At 40.6% G+C, this 21,951-nt stretch overlaps 1 protein-coding gene across 1 annotated transcript in view; it reads left to right on the top strand.

Moving 5' to 3' along the window:
• The window catches only part of LOC138197027 (calsyntenin-2-like), a 271,940-nt gene that overhangs the window by 217,455 nt on the left and 32,534 nt on the right, over positions 1-21,951 (top strand). Inside the window, exon 9 of the mRNA XM_069147486.1 lies at positions 18,014-18,176. Within this exon, the coding sequence (XP_069003587.1) occupies positions 18,014-18,176 (163 nt within the window). The remainder of the gene's footprint in view (positions 1-18,013; positions 18,177-21,951) is intronic.

The following is a 21,951-nucleotide window of genomic DNA, read 5'->3' as shown; positions in this document are numbered from 1 at the left end:
TGAGTGAGTGTGTGTGTGTGTGTGTGTGTGTGTGTGTGTGTGTGTGTGTGTGTGTGTGTGTGTGTGTGTGTGTGTGTGTGTGTGTGTGAGAGAGAAAGTATCAGTACCATGCAGGGTGGTACAGATATGTGGGTTTGGTATTTTTATATTTATTTAGTGAGTATCAATCAGAGCTGTTTGAGGCTGGATATATTTGCTTTTGAACCACGTGTTAGTGTTGAAAACCGTAAAAGTTATTGCTTACATACTTGCTTATGTACTCTGCGTGTTACTGGAGGGCACACCAAAGAAACAAGAATATAGTTAGTAGATCCTCCGCTGATTGAGGTCACAGGAGGACAAAACCAGCATAGTCTCCCCTTCCACTCCATCATTTTCCACCATGCATGGACGTAACGGTCTCAGACTTGTTTCCACTTAGTTCTACAGGTTCCTGTCACACCTCCATACTGCCCTGACACAACCCCACCAGGTCATGTGTATGTGAACCCGTTGTGTTCATTTCTGAGGATGTACTCAACCAACCAAATGGACGCAGGATACACGAGGCAGCCATCATGTACAAACAAAAACGTTGTTTAAAGCCAGTATGTCTCCGGCCTCAGTCACTGTTAAGTCTCAAGTCATTAGAGACCAGTTCAAGTAAAGTCTGAAGTCCTCAGTGACAACATTATGTCAGGTCTCAAGTTATTAGTGACAAGTCCATGTCGTGTCTCTAATCCTTTGTGACTACAACAGGTCTCAAGTCGTTGAAGATAATGTTTAGTTATGTCTCAAGTCATAGTGACAAGTCCAAAAGAAGCTTCAAGTCTTTTTGATAAGAACAAGTCAGATCTCATGTCATTAATTACTACTTCAAGCGATGTCTCTAATCCTTTGTGACATCACATTTCAAGCCCCTCAAGAAATTGTGATGTAAACTATAAATTATGAATGCCTTTCAAATTTGACTGAGCTCATACCCAGTTTGGTGACCGGAGCGAACGCAGGTCGCAACATTCACTCATGGTGAGTCTTAAAAGTGCGTGTTTTTTCTATGGTAAATAATTTTGTTATTTGAGAATTTGTTTGGTGTGTAATGTTGTTAAATCTGCACTAAGCTTTGCATATTTAAGACAACAAATGTCCTGTGATTTTATGTCTCAAAGCTCAAGTAAAGTTGGACGTTATTAGCAACAAGCTCATGTCAAATCTCAAGTTATTAGAAGTTGATGTCCAGTTTCAAGTCATTTGAGATAAAGTAAAATAATAGTCTAACCTCACTAGTGATTAGTTTAAGTGTCAAGTTTCAGTAAAGTCTCAAGTCATTTGAGAAATGTCTTTTATGAGCAGTTATGTTTCAAGACTTCAGGCCCATTTAATTGCAAATCCTACATGACTCCTTCTTACTGATCATTAATCAATGTGGCATTTGAGCATTCAAAGCCTTGAGTCTTCATTTGTGTGTAATTAGTTTGACTATAGCTTAAAATAGTGTAAACTGTGAATGTGAGAGTGTGTGAGTACAAGTAAAAGTAGGAAGATAAATGTGAAAAGTATATGTTTAACCGTATATGTCACTCAGTATTAGTACTGCGTAGTGTGTGGGCCTTTGTGTACTTCATGTGTACTGTAGTACCATATGTACTGTAGCAGCTGTGCACTTGCTCATACATCTTCTTGCCCTCAGTGTGTGAAGAGGTGTTTGTGTGCGGGTGTCTGAGATATTGGAGACCTTTGATATCCTTTTGTGGTAAATGGGAGCACAAAAGCCAAATAAAAGAAAATAATAGCGCAGTAAAAGCAGCTCTTCTCTGCTATTCATCATATTAATCTGGACAACATGGGTTCGCTGAATCTACTCCTCTCTCCCAGCAAATCTCTCCCTTTACCCTTCGCCCTTTCCTCCCTCTCACTTTCTTTGTTTTTTCCCACCAATTTGTCTCATTTTCTCACCAAATAACACTCTCCTCCCAGACTTTCTGCCTACCCAAAAAGTTTGTAAGAGGGAAAGTTTATGTGCAGTGCTACTCTTGCCTCCGAGTGGCTAAAGTACTTCCTGGATTGAGGGTGGCTGTCAGAATTTGCAGTGAAGATTTATTGCGCACATCCCACCCTGACCTTAAGTGTGGTTAGAGAAAGGGATGCAAAAAAAAGAGATGAATTGAAGAAGAGATAAGGACGGAGAGGCAGAGGAGTAAGTGAGCCTGGTCGAAGGCTGGTAAATTTGGCGTAGGAGTATCGGCAGTGTACCGGTTGTCAGGGTTTAGATAATCAAGAGGAGGCGTGTGATGGATGTAGTGTGGCAGTAGGCGAGATGACACAATGTTTTCCCTCCAGTCTGTCTCCTTCCACCACTCTGCTAAAGGTCTGTGGCAACTTTCACCACTGCTTGGTTTGTACTGATGGTTTAAACCTATGGGACCGTGTTTTATTTATTTTTTTCCTCCCTCGCCGAAGTTGCTGTTGTTTCCCAATCTCTTCTCTCTCTCTCTCTCTCTGTTACCCGACTCTTTTTCCTCACCCTGATATCCACATTCCCTCATAGTAAGTCACAGTCTTCTCTACTGCAATATCTACTGCTGTTTTGTAAAGTAGCATGGACAGCAGCTGACAATTAGCTCCAGGAAACAATGACTCACTGTGGGCCAGATTTATGCTATAGCAAATCCAGCATTATGCTGTATATGTATTAATAAAAAAAAAAAAGTTAGGCCTTACAGGAAATCAGCACTTTGCCTCCTATGGCTTACTGTATGCTTTATATCTCTTTAGATCCCTGTACTTTCTGTTGCCAGCCGACATCGCTGTTTTTCCATCAGATTCACCACACAACAAGGAGGTAGCCAAAGTGGGACATTTAAAAAACCCTAAAATAGGACTTGTTTGAATGTCACACAAATATTACCATAAGATATTAAGAACATGAATATGAAGCCAGTTAGCTCACATGGATTCATACAAGATAGCTAAGATAATAGGGTTGTATGCTAACATTATAAGCGCTTTTAGACTATAAAGGAACTTTCTCATAGTTCTAAACAGTTCAAGCTGTTGGAGGAAGTACCCCCTTTATTCAATTGAGAAAAATTGTAGTTCTTCTTAGCTCCTCCTTTGGGGTAGCTACTTTCACAGCACAAGAGGAACTATAGTGGCCAATTATACAATGAGCGGTTCACCATTTCCCCACACCATCAGACAGTCTTTTCCCACAGGGGATCTGTTGAAACACTCTCTTGACCAAAACAGTAATTTTACCTCGCAGAACAGGGGAGTTGCTGATCAATCGCTGTATTGATCAGTGACTTAGTTTGTGTTATTGTGTGACCTTGGTCCTGTTTTAACACATGACCCAAATCAACACCAATGAGTGGCACAGCACCAACTTCTGTGTACTGCGAGGCAAAATTACTGTTTTTGTCAAGGGAGTCTGGTGGCTTGGAAGAGAGTGATACAATGGCACAGTTCCCCCGTGGGAAAGGGCTGTCTGATGGCAAGAAAAATAAATACAAATGTTCTAAATATAGTGTATTTTTAAACTGATAGTGATTTTTTTTTGTTTGGCTGTCTTTTCTTAGGTGAGTAAAATATGTTGGTGAGCCTGACCACAGTGGTACATCGCTAAGTTGCTTCCCCAAACTAGGGACGTGCCAACCCCCATCTGCCGCAGCTAGGACAATGACTATAGAAACAAAACATGGACAAATCGACTATCATTATTGTTGTGTGTCATGCAGAGGAGACATTGCCAACCGTCAGCTGGCTTCCAACATTTTAGTGATCCTGTTGGTGGTTTGAATGCAAATAGAAAAAAAGCCCTTGAACATATGTAGATCTTGGGGAGCTCTTCAGTGTGTAGTTTCGTTCAGGGAGACCACAGAGCTGTTTGCTCTGAAAGCACTTTATATTACTGGCTAATGCGACCGTCCCTTCATGGCCAACATTGGCCTGAACATAGCCATGAATTTTATTGTTTCGTTCTCAGTGCAACCCAAAGTTGCGATTAATTTGAGTAAACCAGTCAGGCTCCCAACCCTCAAGGCCCCAGCTATGCCTCCTTACAAATTCCAATTAAACGCAGCACATACTGTACACACTGTCAAGCCCCGGGTGCCAAATTTTAACTTTACTGCATTTCTATCTGGGTCCCATTCCAAACTTTGATGAGAGGGTTTCTGTCTGATTTGAATGTAGCAGCATGGTTTAGCGTTGCAGCATGTTTGCATATCAGTCAGAATAAAAGGAGAACATAATGAAATAGAGGGCTTAAGGTCAGACACGTTTAATTTAAGATTTGTCACATGTTGTCTGGTTCACATCATCAACCTCTGATGTCAAGATATTGCCTGTTTACAACCTGTTTCACAAAATATTGGTGTCATTGCTCAAATGTGGGATTCTAATACGGACAGTGGTAGTTTACAGCTGGAGCTACAGCACATAGATTTTGTGGTGCAGCTGCAAAGATGCCTGAGTTTCCTAGCAGGGATCAACTGGGGTGAAATGTGGTAATCCCCTTTTCTGAAACTGAATATTCTCTGTTTGCTAACGGACCCAATGCAGAATGCTTTAGAGCCCTTGGATCCAAAGAATCATGTGGGCCAAAGTGTTTCCAAAACTAGCACAAACAAATATTTTTGAGGGGTTTTTTTAGACAGCAACAAAGTTAAAGGACTCTATGTGTGCTGACTGACTAATGTTGGTTGGTTTAGTTTGTTAGACATAAACCACAGTACTTATAAAGTAACATAAAGGTGTTTTCATATATTTTATATTTTTGGTCTAACATGCTCCCCATTTAGCATTTCTTATAATGAGCAAGAAAAGCCCATTTTAGATTAAAGCAGGGATTTTATTCTTTATTTTCTCAGAGGCAGAGTCAGATAGGCAATGTTTTGGTAAAAAGCAAATGTGCACAACAGTGGGAAAGAAGTTTAACTACACACCTGCATGATGAGATAATGTGGCTGCCCCTTTGACATAGTGCAGGTATTAAACCATTCTGCAGTTACTCAGTAGCTTTTGTTTTCCTTTAGATAACACAGCAGTATGAAAATGTCTTCCTGCTGCATTATAAACATTTGCTGTTGACCTTGTTTTTTCATTTCCATCTGATTAGTTTTGTCTTTTTTGTCTTTTTTTTCCTCTTTTGTTTCCTGTTTTGAAATAGACTTGTTTCTCCATAAGACATTATTAAGTAAACATACAAACTAATAAGGAGCACTTCTGATACATAATTAACAACTGTCCTACAAATCAACACCACTCCTGTTAACAAGTATTTGGAGGGGATTAGAAATCTGCTCAAACTGTGTACAGTATAGTTTATAAGTGTACAGGGTGCAGACTGCACTAAACACCTACACATTCATGATGCAAAAGTACAATATGTGCGATTTTTAGATTGCAAATTTGTTTTTGCAAGTCCCAAAAATGAATAACATTGTAAAGAAATTACAGTTTTTGCGTCATGTCAAAGACGTCTGTGTATTGTGTTGCAGAGATATCTACTGAAGTTAGCATTCTAACCCAGTCTGTCCCATCCACTAATACCACCCTGTACCTCAAGAGGTGATTCACTGTAGCATCCAGTCTGCCTTCAGTCCTACATGAGAGAAACAGGAAGTAGCTGTTTGTTGTCGTTTTGTGGTGTGAAAGCAAACGAAAACTAAAAATAATCTGTCCATGGAGTGATCTTATAACTGATAAGCATGTACATATTTATGCCAATTATTTTGGTAACCATGGTCATTTCCATGATGAATCGGCCAAAAGTTATTATACTGCTGTGCTGGTATCTCTTAGTACTTTGTCAGTTCAAAAAGTGAGTGACTCGCTGTCCCATAGTAATCTGGTGAATCAAACATGAATGGCTGTACAAGTCCCATAAACCTGCTGGATGGAGCATCCATTTTTGTTCAGTTTAGTGTGCTATTAAAACAAGTGAGAGAGGCTTCACCTGTCACACAGTTAAGCGTGGTTTCAGCACTTTCAGCAGATGCCCCCAACATTTCAGAGGCTGAGAACAGACAGAATTTTATAACTATTTTCAAACCTAATTTTACATACTTGCCGAATTTTTTTAATCATTGAAATTTGGCTGATTTTGTGACATTTTTCTGTGTTGTGCCAAACTCATATATTTATTACTGCTTTACACTGACTTTAGTTGCCTGCATGAAATGTGGATAACAATTGTGTTGTGGATCAAATCAGTGGGCTTTAGGTAAGTGCCATCAAGCTGTTTTCAGAACAATGGCATGCACCTGTCATCCAATACAGTACCCTAGCCTCACGTTTCTCCCAATTTTAATTTAACAATTTACAACCTTAGATCATATAGGGCAGACTGATGCTGAAAATGATTCTAGTGACTTACAGAAAATTGGACTGCACTCGAGGGCTTTAAGTAATTGTCATTCATGACCACAAAAAGCTAGTGAAATATAAAATATAATTGCAATATGGGCACTAAAAAGAGCATCTATAGGCAATTTTTAAATTTGATTTAACTTTTAAAACTTCCAGTGGGGCTATTTCATAGAATATAAAAATAGTAGGCCAAGCCTTTCCTCTTAAGCGACTTTAATGTCATGAATACTGGTTTTCTATGACAAACACACTGTGAAAATCGTGCCCTCTGAGTCATGTAGGGTAATCAGAGGACAAACCTGGCTGCCGCAATATTAAGTGAACCTCAAGATATGGCAACTGGCAAGAAAATAGTATATTAAATCTTTAGTTGAGGCTGATAACAAAATGCACTTTCCACTGCGTGATGGCTGCATTATGACTGTGTACCAAAGTGGTTTAATTTCCCAGGGTACAAAAATACAAGGGCTTTTGTTCTTCCATCACTTAAAAAGCTTTTTTAAAACATCAACTCAAATTAAAAGCAATTTCCAGGCACCATCCCACATAGAAAAGAGTAGAAAGTGCAATTGTAGCTATACATTTACCAAGAGGAAGGAAAACAATCAGATTTGTTAACTAATAAAAAAAATTGATCTAACAGTAGCAAACTTACCAACCATGCTGGAATGGCCCTAATTCACAGAGGTGAGACACATGTAGTTCACATAACAGTCAATGGCCTAGTGTCTGTCTGTGTCTTTATAATCACCAAAAGAGAAAAGTTGTATGATTTGCTGTCAGGCATTCCAATAAACCTTGACACTAATGATAACAGTTAAGTAGGTTATCAAAACTGTTCCATGAAAGAGTTTCTTGTTTATTCATGTTGATTCACATTCATAACTCCTGGTCATTTGGACTTGATCAGCGTAAACCCCAAAGGAACCAGAACTAAGGGGAAAGGATGGATTGTTTTGGTCTTTTCCCATCGAGGAAACCAAACTACAAAGAGGTGCGTTAAAAAAATTCACAAACTGCAGCTTTAAAGCCCCAAAACCGTACCTGATTGAAATCTGGCCGCTATCCCCTTCAAAGCAGTCCCCCTTGTGCAGCGTTACACCACTCCCAACTCTCCTGCCACACTTGGAACGCTTCCTGGAACTACTGTTCTGTAAGAGCATCAAGCACAAGTGATTCACACTGGATTTCATCCACAGTGTCAAAAGTGACGCTTCACCTTGAACTTCAGTTTGGAGAACAGAAAGAAGTTGCAGGAAGTCAAAATCAGCAAGTAGGGCTGGTGGGGAGCAAAGAATGTGTAGTTGTGGGCAAAAAAACGTGCACATTGTCATGTTGGAGAACCCAAATTGCCTTCGCCCCACAATTCAAGTCATTTGTACCGAGTGTTTTCCCTCAGAGGCCTCAGAACATCACAGCAGAACTCTGCGTTGGCAGTCTGACCCTGGGGGATAAATGCATGGTGCACAACCCCACCAATATCAAAGAAAACCACCAGCATGCTCTTGGTTGCGCTCCTGACCTGATGCGCCATCTTGGACACTGATGCTCCTCCCTTTTTGAAACATGAATGCAACTCTAAACACCTCACCCAGCACATGGCTTCATTGCTGTAGGCTTTCTTGAAGCATTTCAAGGGTCTCGGTTGACAATTTCTAAAGTTTAACACAAATTTGATGTGTCCAGTGATCACAAAAAATGTAACTCGTGCGGATATTGATGAAGCGACGTAACTTGGAATACTTATTCACAAAGGTTGTAGCTTCCCCCTGCCTGGGCGCAACAGAAACAGTCCTAGGACATTTTGATCGCACCTCGTATTCGAGGACAAAAATAGACAGGCCGATGATCTGTAGCATCAGGACATTGTATACTGTGTGCATGGCACTGTATGTATGTTACACCACTGAACCACCAAAAGGACCCCAAATTTGCAGTGTTAAACAATATTTTTAACCACTCTGTTGCTCTATATAAATCCAGCAGGGTAAGGAAGTCAATGTGATTAGTCTCTCTAAAATGGCCATGTAGCCTAAAAACCTGATGGATATTAGAACGTGTTTGTGTCTGTGCATTTGTGTGTATGCTTGCAGGTACTTGTGTGTGTGTCTATTTGTGTGTGTGGCCTATTATGAGCTTGTGGAGAGGTCATTTGGCTGTTGACTCATAGTCTCTGCCGGGAGCAGCTTTATAATTGCTACTCTAATTAGTCACTTTTGCCTGCCTGTAATTCATAGTCACCTTCAAGTACTTGTCCCATACACACAGACATGCATACAGTACATCCGTTATACACGCACATTACACACACATACCAGAAACCGCTCCTTCGCTATCACTCTCTTTTAATTGTTTCTTCTATTTTTGTAATTATAGGCTCTCAGACAACTAATTTTGGATGCTTACAATTGACATGATAATGGTTTCCATGTTGACACCGAGCTGACGATGATTTATGGCAATTATGTGTTTGCAAACAGCACTTTTGCTAATGAATGTGGAGGCAAAGTATTTCTAAGGCCAGACAAACCAGCCTGCATGAGAGCCTTTGCCTTAATGATACCAACATTCATTGAGGTGTTAGACATCCCTCCATCCATTATATATACCCGCTGTATCCTGCACCAGGCCACGGGGGTCTAGAGCCTATTCCAACTGAGTTTGGGCAAAGGCAGGTTACACCCAGGACGGGTTGCCATCACAGGGCTGACATTGAAAGACGACCACTCACACTCTCATTTACACACACGAGCAATTTAGAATCACCAATTAACCTAACAGGGGCACCCAGAGAAAACTCACACAGGAACAGGGAGAACATGTAACCTCGACACACAAAGGACAAAAGTCAAACCCAAAACCTTCTTGCTGTGAGGCAACAGTTCAAACCAATATACCACTGTGACAACGCTTTTTTTTTTTTTAAATGTCTGAGTTTTACACAATTTGTGGAACCAGCTGTTAGCATTTGGACTGTCTGCAAATTCTGGTATAATTACATGTAAGGGCAGGAAATGCATGTTGGGGTCCAATAAAAACACATTTTTATTGCTGGAAAAGGTGTGAAAAAATCAAATCCAAGCAATTGATGTGACCAGACACATTTGTTTGGTGTTTACTCCTGAGTTACTTTGCTCCTAAAGCCTTATTTGGTCAGGTATGACCAGTAGCTTATGATGTCGAGTGCTAGACCCCGTTAGCAAACTTGTATTTGACCCATATTTCTGTGTCATTGACTCCATTAAATTATTTTTCTAACTGTTTTACTCTTTTTTTATGTAGTCTACTTTCTTGTTAAGATAAAACGATGAACAATTGGATTTCTGTTTGCTTTTTCTTTTATTATGCTTAAGTCGGCATCAGTCTTCTGCTTTCAGATATCAATTAGCATCAAAGCACTGAATATTCCTGATAGACAGAACATAAAAATTTTTTTTATGGATTTAAAAGGTAGAAAGCTATGTTACACTGATGTCCTCCTGTATCTCCTCTGTCATGATGTGATTATTTCCAGGTTCATTTAGTACCGATCAAATCCCTTTATTTTATACTTTTGCATTACCCTTTCCTGCACCATAATGTTCTCATCCTTCCCTGGTTCCTTCTTCTCCCCAACCCTCGGTAAAGTCACCTTATTTCCAAAGCTCATCAATCTCTGTTGTGGATCCTTCCACCAGCATGCCCTACAAGCCCCCCTCCCCCCTCCATCCCTCCATCTCTTTTACTTCCTCTTTCAACCATCTTTTTCCGTCTGTTTCCTCAGTCATTTGACATCAAGTGATTTGACTTTAAGGCATCTTTTTATCAGATCACTCTTACACATCATTTCCACTTCAATAACCCTGTAAAAAAAATCTGAGATTATTGATAATTGTTGTTAGATAAGTGAAGTTTCTTGCAGGAGTACTGCTGATACTGATAAGAATAACATTATTTTTGCTTTGGTCAAAAACCAAAGCACTGAACAACTGCAGTTTTGACCTAATGATACCTCCAGACCAGCAGTCTCTGACCTTTTTTTTTCCTCTGAGAGCTACGTTGAGTCGCAAATTGATTCTCAACATACACATACTCAACTATAGTATATTGGAGACCACTGCTAATATGAGCAGCGCATCCAGACTATAATCACAGCGGAAAATTGAAGTTGTGTTCACAGTCAAGAGGTATTCAGCTTCTTTTCTGACTCTAAACAAGAAAGTAAAAGCAAGTAAAGAAAGTGTTGAACTGTTTTTCTATATTTGCTCATTCCTTTATAATTGTTGTTTTGAAGATTTTCCTGAATTGTCGGCATGTTTTTCAATGAAAGTTATTTTTCCTCCCAGTTCTTCTACCCTCTTCCTACGTTTCTCATGAAAGCCATTCTTATTTCATTCACCTTCCTCTTTTTTCCTCCCTTTCTTTCTTCTCGAGCCCTCCTCCTTCCCTTACCATCATCTCTATGGCATGCCACCTTCCAATCACACATCACTTCATCTCTGTTCATTCTCTACCTTTTTCTATCTGGTTTCTCCATCTCGTGTTTGAAGTTAAAAGGTTGGGTTGGGTGGCAGATTCCTTTCAGACTTTCAACTCCAAAGAACTTGAGGCAACAACTCCCACAGTCAAGTTCTAATGGAGAGACAGCCAAAGAAGAAAAGACAACAAATAAACTGCCGAGCAAAAGAGAGGCTGGGATAGAGGAGGGCAGATAGCAATTTTGTTTTCTTCTCGCCGTCGAGTGCCCCGAGAGATGACTATGGATCTTTGATGTGTGATGTTTCCGTTCTCTACCTCTCTCACTCTCTTTCACTTTCTTTTCTTTGTCCTCTGGTTGTTTCACATCCTCCCTCTCCTTTGTTTGTGTGGTTATTTATTTCATTTATTCCTTCCGTCTGTCAATTTGCATCAGGCAGAGACACAGGAAAGTGGAGGGATTGGGGAATACAAAACTTTTTGCTTTGCTTTCATAAGCAAGGCGAGCCAGCAGTGCTCTCCCAAACTTTAACTTTGGCTTTGAACTTTTTGAAGTTGACACTTAATGGTGCCAGATTGATGTCTTTGCATTCGTGCATGTGACTTTTAGCGGGTGGGTGTTATTACAAGTGCTGTACCCTTGTGGAATCACTCGCTCCTTCTCACTCAGACACAGACTGTATGCATACACACACACATACACACACACACAGGCCTGTGGCTTTATTGACTAGTGTTAGGCTTTGCGCTTTTACCTTAATGGATGGTCCTCTGAGTTATTTCCATTTCTAAGGTTTTGTAATGGATACTGATTTCAACCCCTGCACACACACACACACGCAGAACAAATTTTCTTCATGCATATCCAGCTGGCGTCTTCTCATGAATAGCAGTGCACCTGTTCTCTCAAGCTCCAATCCTTTTTTTACGGTTGACAGACACATAATCACGTCATGTAGTTATTTTTGGTCTATTCAAACCAATAACAACAAAGACAGTCTGGTCATATTAAAACATAATGTATACCCAGGGATTAGTTAAACCTACAGTGAGTCTGGCTCCCCTAACAGATGGGCCAATAAACAAATAAAATGTAGGTTTACTTCATCAGCTGGATCTGGTGAGCTTTTTATGAGCTCCTGTGATGAATTTACACAGCCTGTATTATAAAGTGTTTCAAGTTTTCAAATAATGTAAAATTAGGTTGAATTCTTAAGTGAGGGGGAAATATGGTGAATGAGACATGAGGCACAGCAGAAAACAAATGTGTTTTCAGAGCAGCGGTACAGTAGTCAAACATACAGACAGAAAACAGCACTGCGCTGAAAAAGAGAATAACACAAGGGGCTGTGTTGGCGTGGGCACATTTCCTCACACACTGGTGAGACGATGAAATATGATTTAAGAAGTCTGCAGACTTTTCAGACACACAAAACACTGTGCAGGAGATGTTGCAATGGCAAAATATTGAACAACTTCTGACCTTGATCAGAAGGAAATATTCTATCCTCCACAGCAACAACACTCAGATATGCTGTGGCATTCAAACAATGACTGCCTGGTATTGAAGGGCCAAAGTGAGCCAAGAAGACATTCCACACCATTACACCACCAGTAGCAGCCTGGAGTGTTGATACAAAGCAGGTTGAATCCGTGGATTCACGCTGTTGATGCCAAACTGTGACCCTACTATCTGCAGCCTCAGCAGATCAGGCTAAATGTTTCCAGTCTTGGAAAAAGTCCAGTTTTGGTGAGCATTTACCCACTGCAGCCTCAAATTTCTCTTCATAGCCCAAAGGAGTGGAACCCTGTGGTTCCTCTGGTGTTGGAGCTCATCCGCCAACAACAAGCACCACTGTCAAAGTCACATCAATTCCTACATTCTCATGTTTGATGTGAGCACAGTCGTGGATGAAAATGTTGGTACCCTCGCACATAAAAATCAGAAATCTACAAGTTCTTCTGTAATAATTTGAAACTAACTAAAGTCATTGGTCTCCATCATTGTTTATTTCATATTCAATTAAAAAAAAACCATCAGATTTAGATTTTTCATAAAACAAATAAAATGGTAATGACAAAACCTTATATTTTGTTGCACAACCTTCAGAGAACCATTAATAAATTACTTTTGTAGAGCTCTGTAGTGACACTTCTGTTTGGTGCACTCTTCCAGACCAAACTGCTTGAGCTGTCTCAGGTTTAAAGGGTTCCTTCTTCAGTCTGCATGTTTCAGCTCTTTCCATAGATGTTGGTTAGGATTCAAATCGGGACTCATAGAAGGTCCCTTCAGAACGATCCAGTGTTTTGTTCTTGTCCATTCTGGGTTGATTTTAACTGTGTTGTTTGGATCATTATTCTGTTGGAGGATCCAGGACCTGTGACTGAGACAGAGTTTTCTAACACTGTGCAGCACATTTTACTCCAGAGTGCCTTGATTTAATTGTGAGCTGCACAGATTCCAGGCACCTTGTGAACAAATGCACAAAGCAGCCCGAAGGAAACTAGTCACAGAAACATGAAGCTGCTTGGAGATTGTCTTCTGGCCTTTACCTTTAACATGCTTGTCTATAATTATATTTCTGACCTTCAGCTCTGTGCTTTGCTTCCTCTGGTCCATGTTCAGTGTTGTGCACACATTGATACCAAACAGCAGTGGCCACTTTTCTCCATTTAAACAGGCCGAATAACTGATTACAAGATTGAAGACAAGAAACAACACAGTTTGTTTGAAATATCACTGGAATCCAGTTATTTAGAATCTTTTCTCGAGATATCAGCAAATCTGTTGAGGCCATTTTAAAATATTCTATGTTGAAAAAGCAATAATTTGTCTTTTTGTTTTTGCATTATTTTATTAAGTACCAAAAGCTGCAGATATACATTGGAAATGTTCTTTTAATTTCATTACATTTTAGGAGGAATGAAGGATCTTTTCAATTCGCTGTTTGTGGTACCAAAAAATCAATCTATGACTATATATCATCACGTATATCGTCATTTCTGAGGTGTCCAGTATATAAAAAATAACATATCAAAAGTGAAGGTGTTACCTCAGATGAGAGTGTCATTAGGACGTTTTGTCTAATTCCATTTTCTTGCCTTGAGAGCTTTTAAAAGCATTTAATTTTACACTCATCAAACATTTACTGACATTCCAATTTTTGAACAAAATATTAGCCATCTGCAGCTACAAAGAATACTGTATACACATTGTTCTTTTTTCTCTGCTCACCCCTTCTGCTTTCTATTGACATGTGTGGCCACATTATTCTGTCCTTGAGAGGGACCTCCAATTGACATCACAACCCATCTCAGGCAGCCCCCTTTCGGGCACGAACACCGTATCCTTTCTCCTTTGAAGCCTGCAAGAGGAGGTCACCCACTAGGTGCTCAGATCTCAGATGGGCCTGAGCTCCCTTTGAAATACTGAACATCCTAAAATGGGAAAACAATAGCAGAGGATAGTCTGCATGTGTAAATGTGCATACACCAGTGTACATAACTTGCTTTACACAAGGCAGCCGAGTAATGAGATTTAACTTTTTTTTTTAAAGACACTATAACATTCAATTGATAATGCATGAGACACGTTAAAGATAAAGAGTACGAGCCATGATCAGAATGTGCTCAGTGTGCATCCTGGACACCTGTCAACACAAAGCAGGTGTCGGGCTGCTGTCTGTTTGTACATGTTAATGCATGTCCTCAAATCCTAACTAGTGAATCGAAGTCAATCCCATCAATTTCAGTCGCATCTGCAGGACCATCAAAACCCCAACCACATTATCCCCCCCAACGACTCTGAGCACCGACTCAGCAGATCGACACGCCACATATGTGTTAAGCAGCTGTGCAGAACGTTCACCAACAGGCCAGATGTTGTATCTAGCACCTCAATAACAGGCAAAATGAAGCGGATTGATTAGAACTCCCATCTGCTGTGCTCGCACAGTGTTAATAAGCACAGGCTGCAGAGCGCTCTTCATTAGAGAGGGAGGTTACTCAAGGCTAAGTGTTCAAAGGCTGTCCTAGGTTCTATCAGAGGAGCTGAGAGGAAGAGGTGAAGCACGGCCTGATGAGCGTTGTCAGTGCCGAGGGGAGAGCATAAGCAGAGAAAAGGGAAAGGCGATGACAGACAGATGGGCACAAGTGGGCTGGTGCAATCCATTGAAATGCACAGCGAGGCAGGGTAAATGGTCAAGCGTGCTGAAGAGTGGTGCAGTCAAGCATTTTTCAGAAGAGGTTCAACAGGTGATGTGCTAATGCATTCGAGTGAGCATTTAGCACAGAGGTAACTCTTTCCAAGCCAGTAATTAATGTTAAAAATACATGTTTTTTCAAATAAAGTGGAAGCAAGCTGTGATAGCCCAAATGAAACATCACATCATGTTTCTTTTCACTGGTACAAAATGATCTCAGTAGCTGTCAAAGGACATTTTCTAAATTCACTTTTTGAGGAAAAGTTTAAATACTTCAGACAAACTGTTTTTTATTCATGTTTGTGGTCTGTGCAGGTCATGACAGGAGAGACTGACTGACTTATGCGGTGTGTCAGTAATGATGAAGACTTTTACCTCCATGTGTTTTCCAAGTCACATGGAGTTTTAAAAATAAAAAAAAACATTGGAGAGTGTCAGAACATAATCCTATGTCTACATCTCCCACACATCCTCATCATCAGCCTCATTTAAAAGCCTTCATTATCAAGAGAAGGCTAGCTACATCACCATCAGTGATGCCTAAGTGTCAATCAATCTTCTGTCAGGGACATATGTGCTTCTAGTGATAAGTGCCAAGCAGTTTATGGCAGCAGAATGACATTAAAACCAGGGAGCTTTGCATTACCTGACTAAGACCAAGACTGACATGGTTTTCAGTTTTCTGAGTCTGTACAAGCCACTGATATACTTTAAAAACTGTTGTTTCATTACCTCTATACCTTCATACCACACAAAGGAACGTTATACAGGATAATTACACATTGTTCACTTGAAGGTATAATGTGTAACTCTTTTTCCACTAATGCCTAAAAAATAACTAGACCTAGGTTATATATTCTGCCGGGCTAACCCAAATATTTCAAACTATGTTCAAACCCAGACGAATAACAGTCATTTAGTTTGGACTGAGGACAGCACCCAAATACAGACACTGACAGGAAACCCTAAAGAGGATTTTTATTGATTCTTGCTGAGGAAAGAAGGAGAATGCTGGCGCTGACTGGAGGGAGAGGGCAGGCAGTGAGTGTCCGGGGAGCTGAGGGAAAAAGCAGACGAGTTGAAGCATGCAGAGCAGGCAGAGATGGAGGCGGGTGAGGGCGGCAACTGAGCAGGCAATGATCCCAAGTATGAGAGACAAACATAAGTAACAGGCTCAAAGAAACTAATTAGATACACGGTCTTAGCGGCCATGAAGGATTAGTAGCACATTGGATGAAGAACTGAGGTATATGAGCAGCAGAGGACATCTAGCCCACGGATGAAAAGAAAAAAAAAAACGGACAGTAAGCACAAAAAACAAAAAAGGAAAGGAGAAGACCGGGGAAACAGTGATGGTCCAGGTCACCTGTCAATGATGTCATATCCACCTTATCTCCTCTTCTTACTATAATTTCCAGGGAAACACAATAGATCAGCTAACTAGCTAACATGAACTATAGTCACTATTTTATAATCCAACAACTCCCATCATACCACACTACTTCATGATGTCACCAAACTTTATATTTTGTTAGTTATTTAATCGAGAGACAAACTAGCTGCATAAGTTACATTTTATAATTACATTACAAATGATATTGTGTGCATTGAAAGCCATCTCAGGCCTGTTGTTTTGAACTGCTGAAAATTCAGACTGCCAACATATCTGCTTTAATTGTTTTACTCAAAAATGAATGTGTTCTCGTGCCCTCTGTTTAACACACACTGCAGTTTGAAAATACTTTAGGTCGGTGGTCCCTCCCGTTTCCACTCTATAGCTATAATGGCGACCATAGAGTGTGGAAAGTGTCCGTTGTTTCACACTAAATTTTAGGACCGTTTTGAGTGCCTCATCTGGGTACTGCATGTTTCCATAGTTGTCGGTATGAACACACCTATGCACTTGAAATAGAGGGAGTTAGTTTGTACGCCATTTGTAACACATCCTCTGTGTTCAGGATTCAGGTTACTTGCACTATTTATATCTGAGCAGTACTCTGGAAAAAACTGCCGATGTGCCTACAAATGTCACACACTGAAAGGGGGGATGTCATCCCCCACGTGAGCAAGCTGACCCTCCCTCTGGTTAGCCTGCTCCCGTCATTCCTCCCCATCCCCCAGTAGCAGAGAGAGTGCAGGAGCCGAGGGGTTGTTTATTTGAACATGTTAGTGTAGCCTGACTGACTCATTGATCTTTTATCTGACTGAGGTTTGACCAAGTTACAATCTTTGACCCCCCCAACCATGACTCAATACTGAAATATCAGTAGTCTTACTGTGCTGTATTGATTGATCGCATGGTATTGATGAATGCTCCCATTAGGCAACCCCCCCCCCCCCCCCCCCCCCCCGGCATGTTGAAAACAAATCAAATCACATGCAAACTCCCAGAATCTTGTTGGTGTGAGGCAACAATGCTGCTGTGCATCAAGTACAGACTTAGAACTAATCCAGTTATTGTAAGATCATATAGTTTTGAATTATTTAACATTTTCGTGATATAACACAGGGGTTACTCCGTTTTGTTGTATTATGTAATGTTATATTATATTGTATTGTATTATATTTTATTTTATTTTGAATTGTGATAAACAATACAAAATGAGAATGCAGATATTTATTTTCTGAGCATAAGAGGTGATGACAGGTTTGATATGAAAATGATATTCACCATACTGTGGCCCTGATTCCAACCAGAATGAACACCCAACACCCTCATCATCATCATCATGATGAAAACACCAAATGAGGTCACATGTTCTGGTATAATAGTGTCATCCCTCAAGTTGAGCTCCAAAATCTTAGAGAACTCTCAGCAAGGAAGATAATAAAAAGTATTTTTCACTAACAGTTTCTTTAAAAAGTGATTCCAACAGCAGCAGTGTTGCATAATATCCTCATTAGTATGGAGGATATGAATGACTTCCCTGAACAACTTTTTAATAAAAGCTGAGGATGGTATATCCATGTATGACACTGTATCTCTTCATCTTTCCCTCTTTTAGATCTGTGACAAGGAGTGGCATTACTACGTGATCAATGTGGAGTTCCCGGTGGTGACGCTCTACGTGGACGGAGTGACCTATGACCCCTACTTGGTGACAGACGACTGGCCCATCCACCCGTCGCAGATTGATGTGCAGCTCACAGTCGGTGCCTGCTGGCAAGGTGAGTGGGCAGAGCTGCTGATGATGATGATGGTGCAGAATTCATTCATCCTGTGGGTGATTAAAAAAAAATCTAAATAAAGTGTAGCTGAAAGTAAAGTTTTAATAGAAAAGTCACAGTAATGTGAGGTAATCTGCTGCTTCTGTGTGCGAGAAGGTTCAAGTATAACACTGCTGAGGAAGTCGCTGAGTGTGGACCATGTTCTCTGGCCTTGAATGAACAATGTAATTAAGAAGAGCACTTAGTCTGCCTTTGACAAACGAGTGAACGAGCCTGAATGAGAGCGCACAATTAAACTGTCCTCCAAACTGATAGCTGCCACTAATTGCACAAGGGTAGAAGAAAGGGCACGTTTTCACACACTACAGCATCCCGTTGATGTGATAGCCCAAATGACACTGCTCAGTGATGCTTAGCCTCAGATAGAGATATCTCTCTCCATGTGGGAGCACGAGGAGGTCATCTCGTGTCACTTTCATCTGCGCTGGTGACCCCCTACCTCCCAATACTCCTCATCCTCCTCTTTCTCCTCCTCCTCCTCCTCGCACTTCTTTCATTGAACACTGTGGATGCCTTTCGGAGGATTAAAAGGGCCTAGAAAAGAAAGGGGAGTTCAGGGAGGGTTTCTGCTTTTCTTGTCGGGAGCTTAAGCCTCAGTAAATAGTTGTAGAGGCGATACTGAAATCTTAACATAAGCCATTAGCCACAGGAGATTGGCTTTTGAAAGCACCGCGGCTTAAGTGTCCAGCATGTTGATCGCAGACATGTCGCAAAGAAGAGCTCATTTAATGTCTATCAGCTCTGAATGTGTTTTCAGAATAAAAAAAGAAAAGAAAGAGGACACTTTGTCGTCTCGGCCTCTTACTGATTGGCTTTTACAGAGAAACAGTCAGATGGTGATTTAGAGTTCAGACATGATATGACATAAGAGTGAGATGGCAAAGTAAATCAAAAATAGATTTGTCAGCTCGAAACAGAATGGGGATATTCTGCAGTATTTAATTCAATTTAATGATTTAATTTCATGGTTCATAACACTTAACTGGCCAGTCAGCATTGTCTAATGGAAACAGATTCTGCTCTGACCACAGCAAATAAATTTGATTAAGAATTATCATATTTCATAAATTCATCCAAAGAAGCCACTCTAGTGTGGTGGCACAAGATTTTAGGGCGTCAGCCAATCTGTTAAATTTGTAATTAAACCCACTTTGAAATGCCATAAGCAGCTGCACATGACAACACATGTTAATCAGTTTGAGGTAGAAGGGTTTCAGTGTCTGAAGATGACAACAAACAATAAAATAGAAAATACTTGAATTTTATTTCAAATGTAGTTTAAATTCTCGGTTCACTTTTAAGCCAACTCTGCCGTGGTTTGTATGTTGTATCTACCTGATCATCTATAATTATAATAAGCAATTTTAGTTACATTATGAACTAATAATGACCCAAATAAATAATTTCTCTCTGAGCAGGGAGGATCAGTAAAAACAAGGTAAGGTTAAGTGCATCAGATCTTGCTCAAGGAGAGCAGAGAATCCACATTTGTTTTTTGTAGCTTTCATAACTCATGATTACATCACCAAAACTGTCCAAATACTGAGTGACAGTCTGTCCTACTTATTTTTTTCACTGTGAACGCAAAAATCAAAAAACCCAAACCATGCACTCCAATCAGAGGCCCTTCATTGGTGGAAGTATGTACTTCAAGGCTGGTACAATGTTTGGAGCAGAGGGAGGGAAGCATACGCTAAACCAGACTGTTGTCATTCCCAGGGCATCACATACTGTCATTCTGTCAGCTTTTGGCATCAAAGAGATACACACAAGGTACCTCATGTCTTATGCACTACCAGATTAAAAAAAGATCATGTGACAAAGTACAAGCGAAGAAAGTCTGCACAAAGAGGAGTTCAAACAAACCCAGGACTTTCACCTGGGAGAGTGGTGTTCAAGTTCATGATAAAAGTAAAGTCAACATGGGTTTCTTTTAAGTAACCCAACCATGATCTTTTCATAACCCTAAGTAAGTGGTTGTTGTGCCTAACGCCAAACACTGACCGTGTCACATTTAACCCAAACCATGATCTTTTCCTAAACCTAACCACGTTGTGTTTGGTACCTATTAGTAAGGCACATGGCACCTTGTGCATCTAAATGAGATGTGAACAGCTTTCATAAAACATTAGTATTTGACGCATCGAGACTGAGAACATGTTGACCAAACGTTACACTGCTGTGATTGATTGTTTCACTGTCAGTAAAGAGATCTCTTAACCTTTATCCTAACCCACCCACAATGTAACAATCAATCACAGGCAAAGTGTCCTTTCTGCTGATCCAATCCAACGCCAGCCCTGCTTCCAGTGTTTGCAAATGACAAATATGTGACTGTAAAAACTTTAAAAGGTATAAAAAAAAAATGCTGCACAGCAGTTCATAATACTCAGCTACAGAGACAACGGTTTTAATTTTCATCATGACAATTCAGAGGTAAATAGCAGAAATAACGTGTTCATGTTATAGAGTATCTTTGGGGAAAGTGCATTTGCACACATGATTGGCCAATGCAGCATCTTGCCAGATGAATCAGCAAAGCTTGATTTGTTTTGATGAAGACCTCTGTGCCATCACAATGAATGTGAGGGTTACATTTTGACCTGCAGGTCTACTGTTGATGTAAACATCGCCCAAGAAAGTACAAAGACTGTGATAGACTCAAAAACAGGCATGGACAGTAGAGACGCAATTTAGGACCCAAAGATACAGTCCTTCACATTTCCCCTGCAGATATACAGGACATAGTTAACTCTACGAGACTGCATTGGCCATTAATGTGCAGAAGATATACTCTTTCCCTCAAACTTCTTGGTGTAACTCACTTTAACGACAAAGCTTCTCCAGCTGCGGGCGTGTGTGTGTGTGTGTGTGTGTGTGTGTGTGTGTGTGTGTGTGTGTGTTTGCACATTTTTCACTCTCCTATTTTCTAATAAACACGTGTTCTCCCTGCTCAACCTCTTTCCCTCACCTCGGAGAGTAAGTGCTGGCTGTGCACTTCTCTCACAGTCAGCCTATATTTACCCTCTGACCTGGCAGAGCGTGTTCATGTTCAGAGGTGTGTAGCAGCCAGATAGCAAAGAGCAGCACACTCATCTTGCCTCATTCTCCTCTTTCCTCGAGTGTGTAATCACACACTGCTACTCTGCCGCCCCGGCTTCCCTCATCACAGCAGCAGGCATGCAGGTAGAAGAGCTGATGATTACATACATGCAAACACTGAGGAATAGATATATCTGTATTTTACAGTATATTGAATAGAGGCTCACAGGCATGGATGCACATGTGCAGTAAATCAGAGGCAGTAAATCTCTCACATTTACACTTAAGTAATGATCCTACTTCCAGCTCAGTTGTGCTGCTCCACTCTCATCTGTTGCTGTTTTGGAAATGACGCAAATAAAGTAGAGTGAAGATTTATAGAGCAAGGAAGGGCTGCATGGAGTGGGCAAAGAGAGCTGACACCACATAAAGACCAGTCTCTGTAAAGTGGAATGATCAGCGGTTTTATCACCCGTATCATTCCCGCTCCACAGCGTCTCGGTAATCCCCTCTCCTCTGCTGTTCTTTTTTTATCCTCTGTCTGGGACCCTTAATGGTTTCTCTGGCCACAGCCTAAATTGATAACATCTGTCAGGGTGGGACTAAGTGGATAGGTGGACGTCTTCAGAGAGGGCAGGAAGAAGGGAAGGGAATAGTGACAGTGTTTAGGAGG

Source organism: Embiotoca jacksoni, unplaced genomic scaffold (genome assembly GCF_022577435.1).
Source record: "Embiotoca jacksoni isolate LCO1_2020_lvr unplaced genomic scaffold, fEmbJac1.0.p SCAF_14, whole genome shotgun sequence".
In the NCBI taxonomy this organism is placed as follows: Eukaryota; Metazoa; Chordata; class Actinopteri; family Embiotocidae; genus Embiotoca; species Embiotoca jacksoni.
The sequence above is the reverse complement of the archived record's forward strand: the minus strand, read 5'-3'. Positions and strand labels throughout refer to the sequence as shown.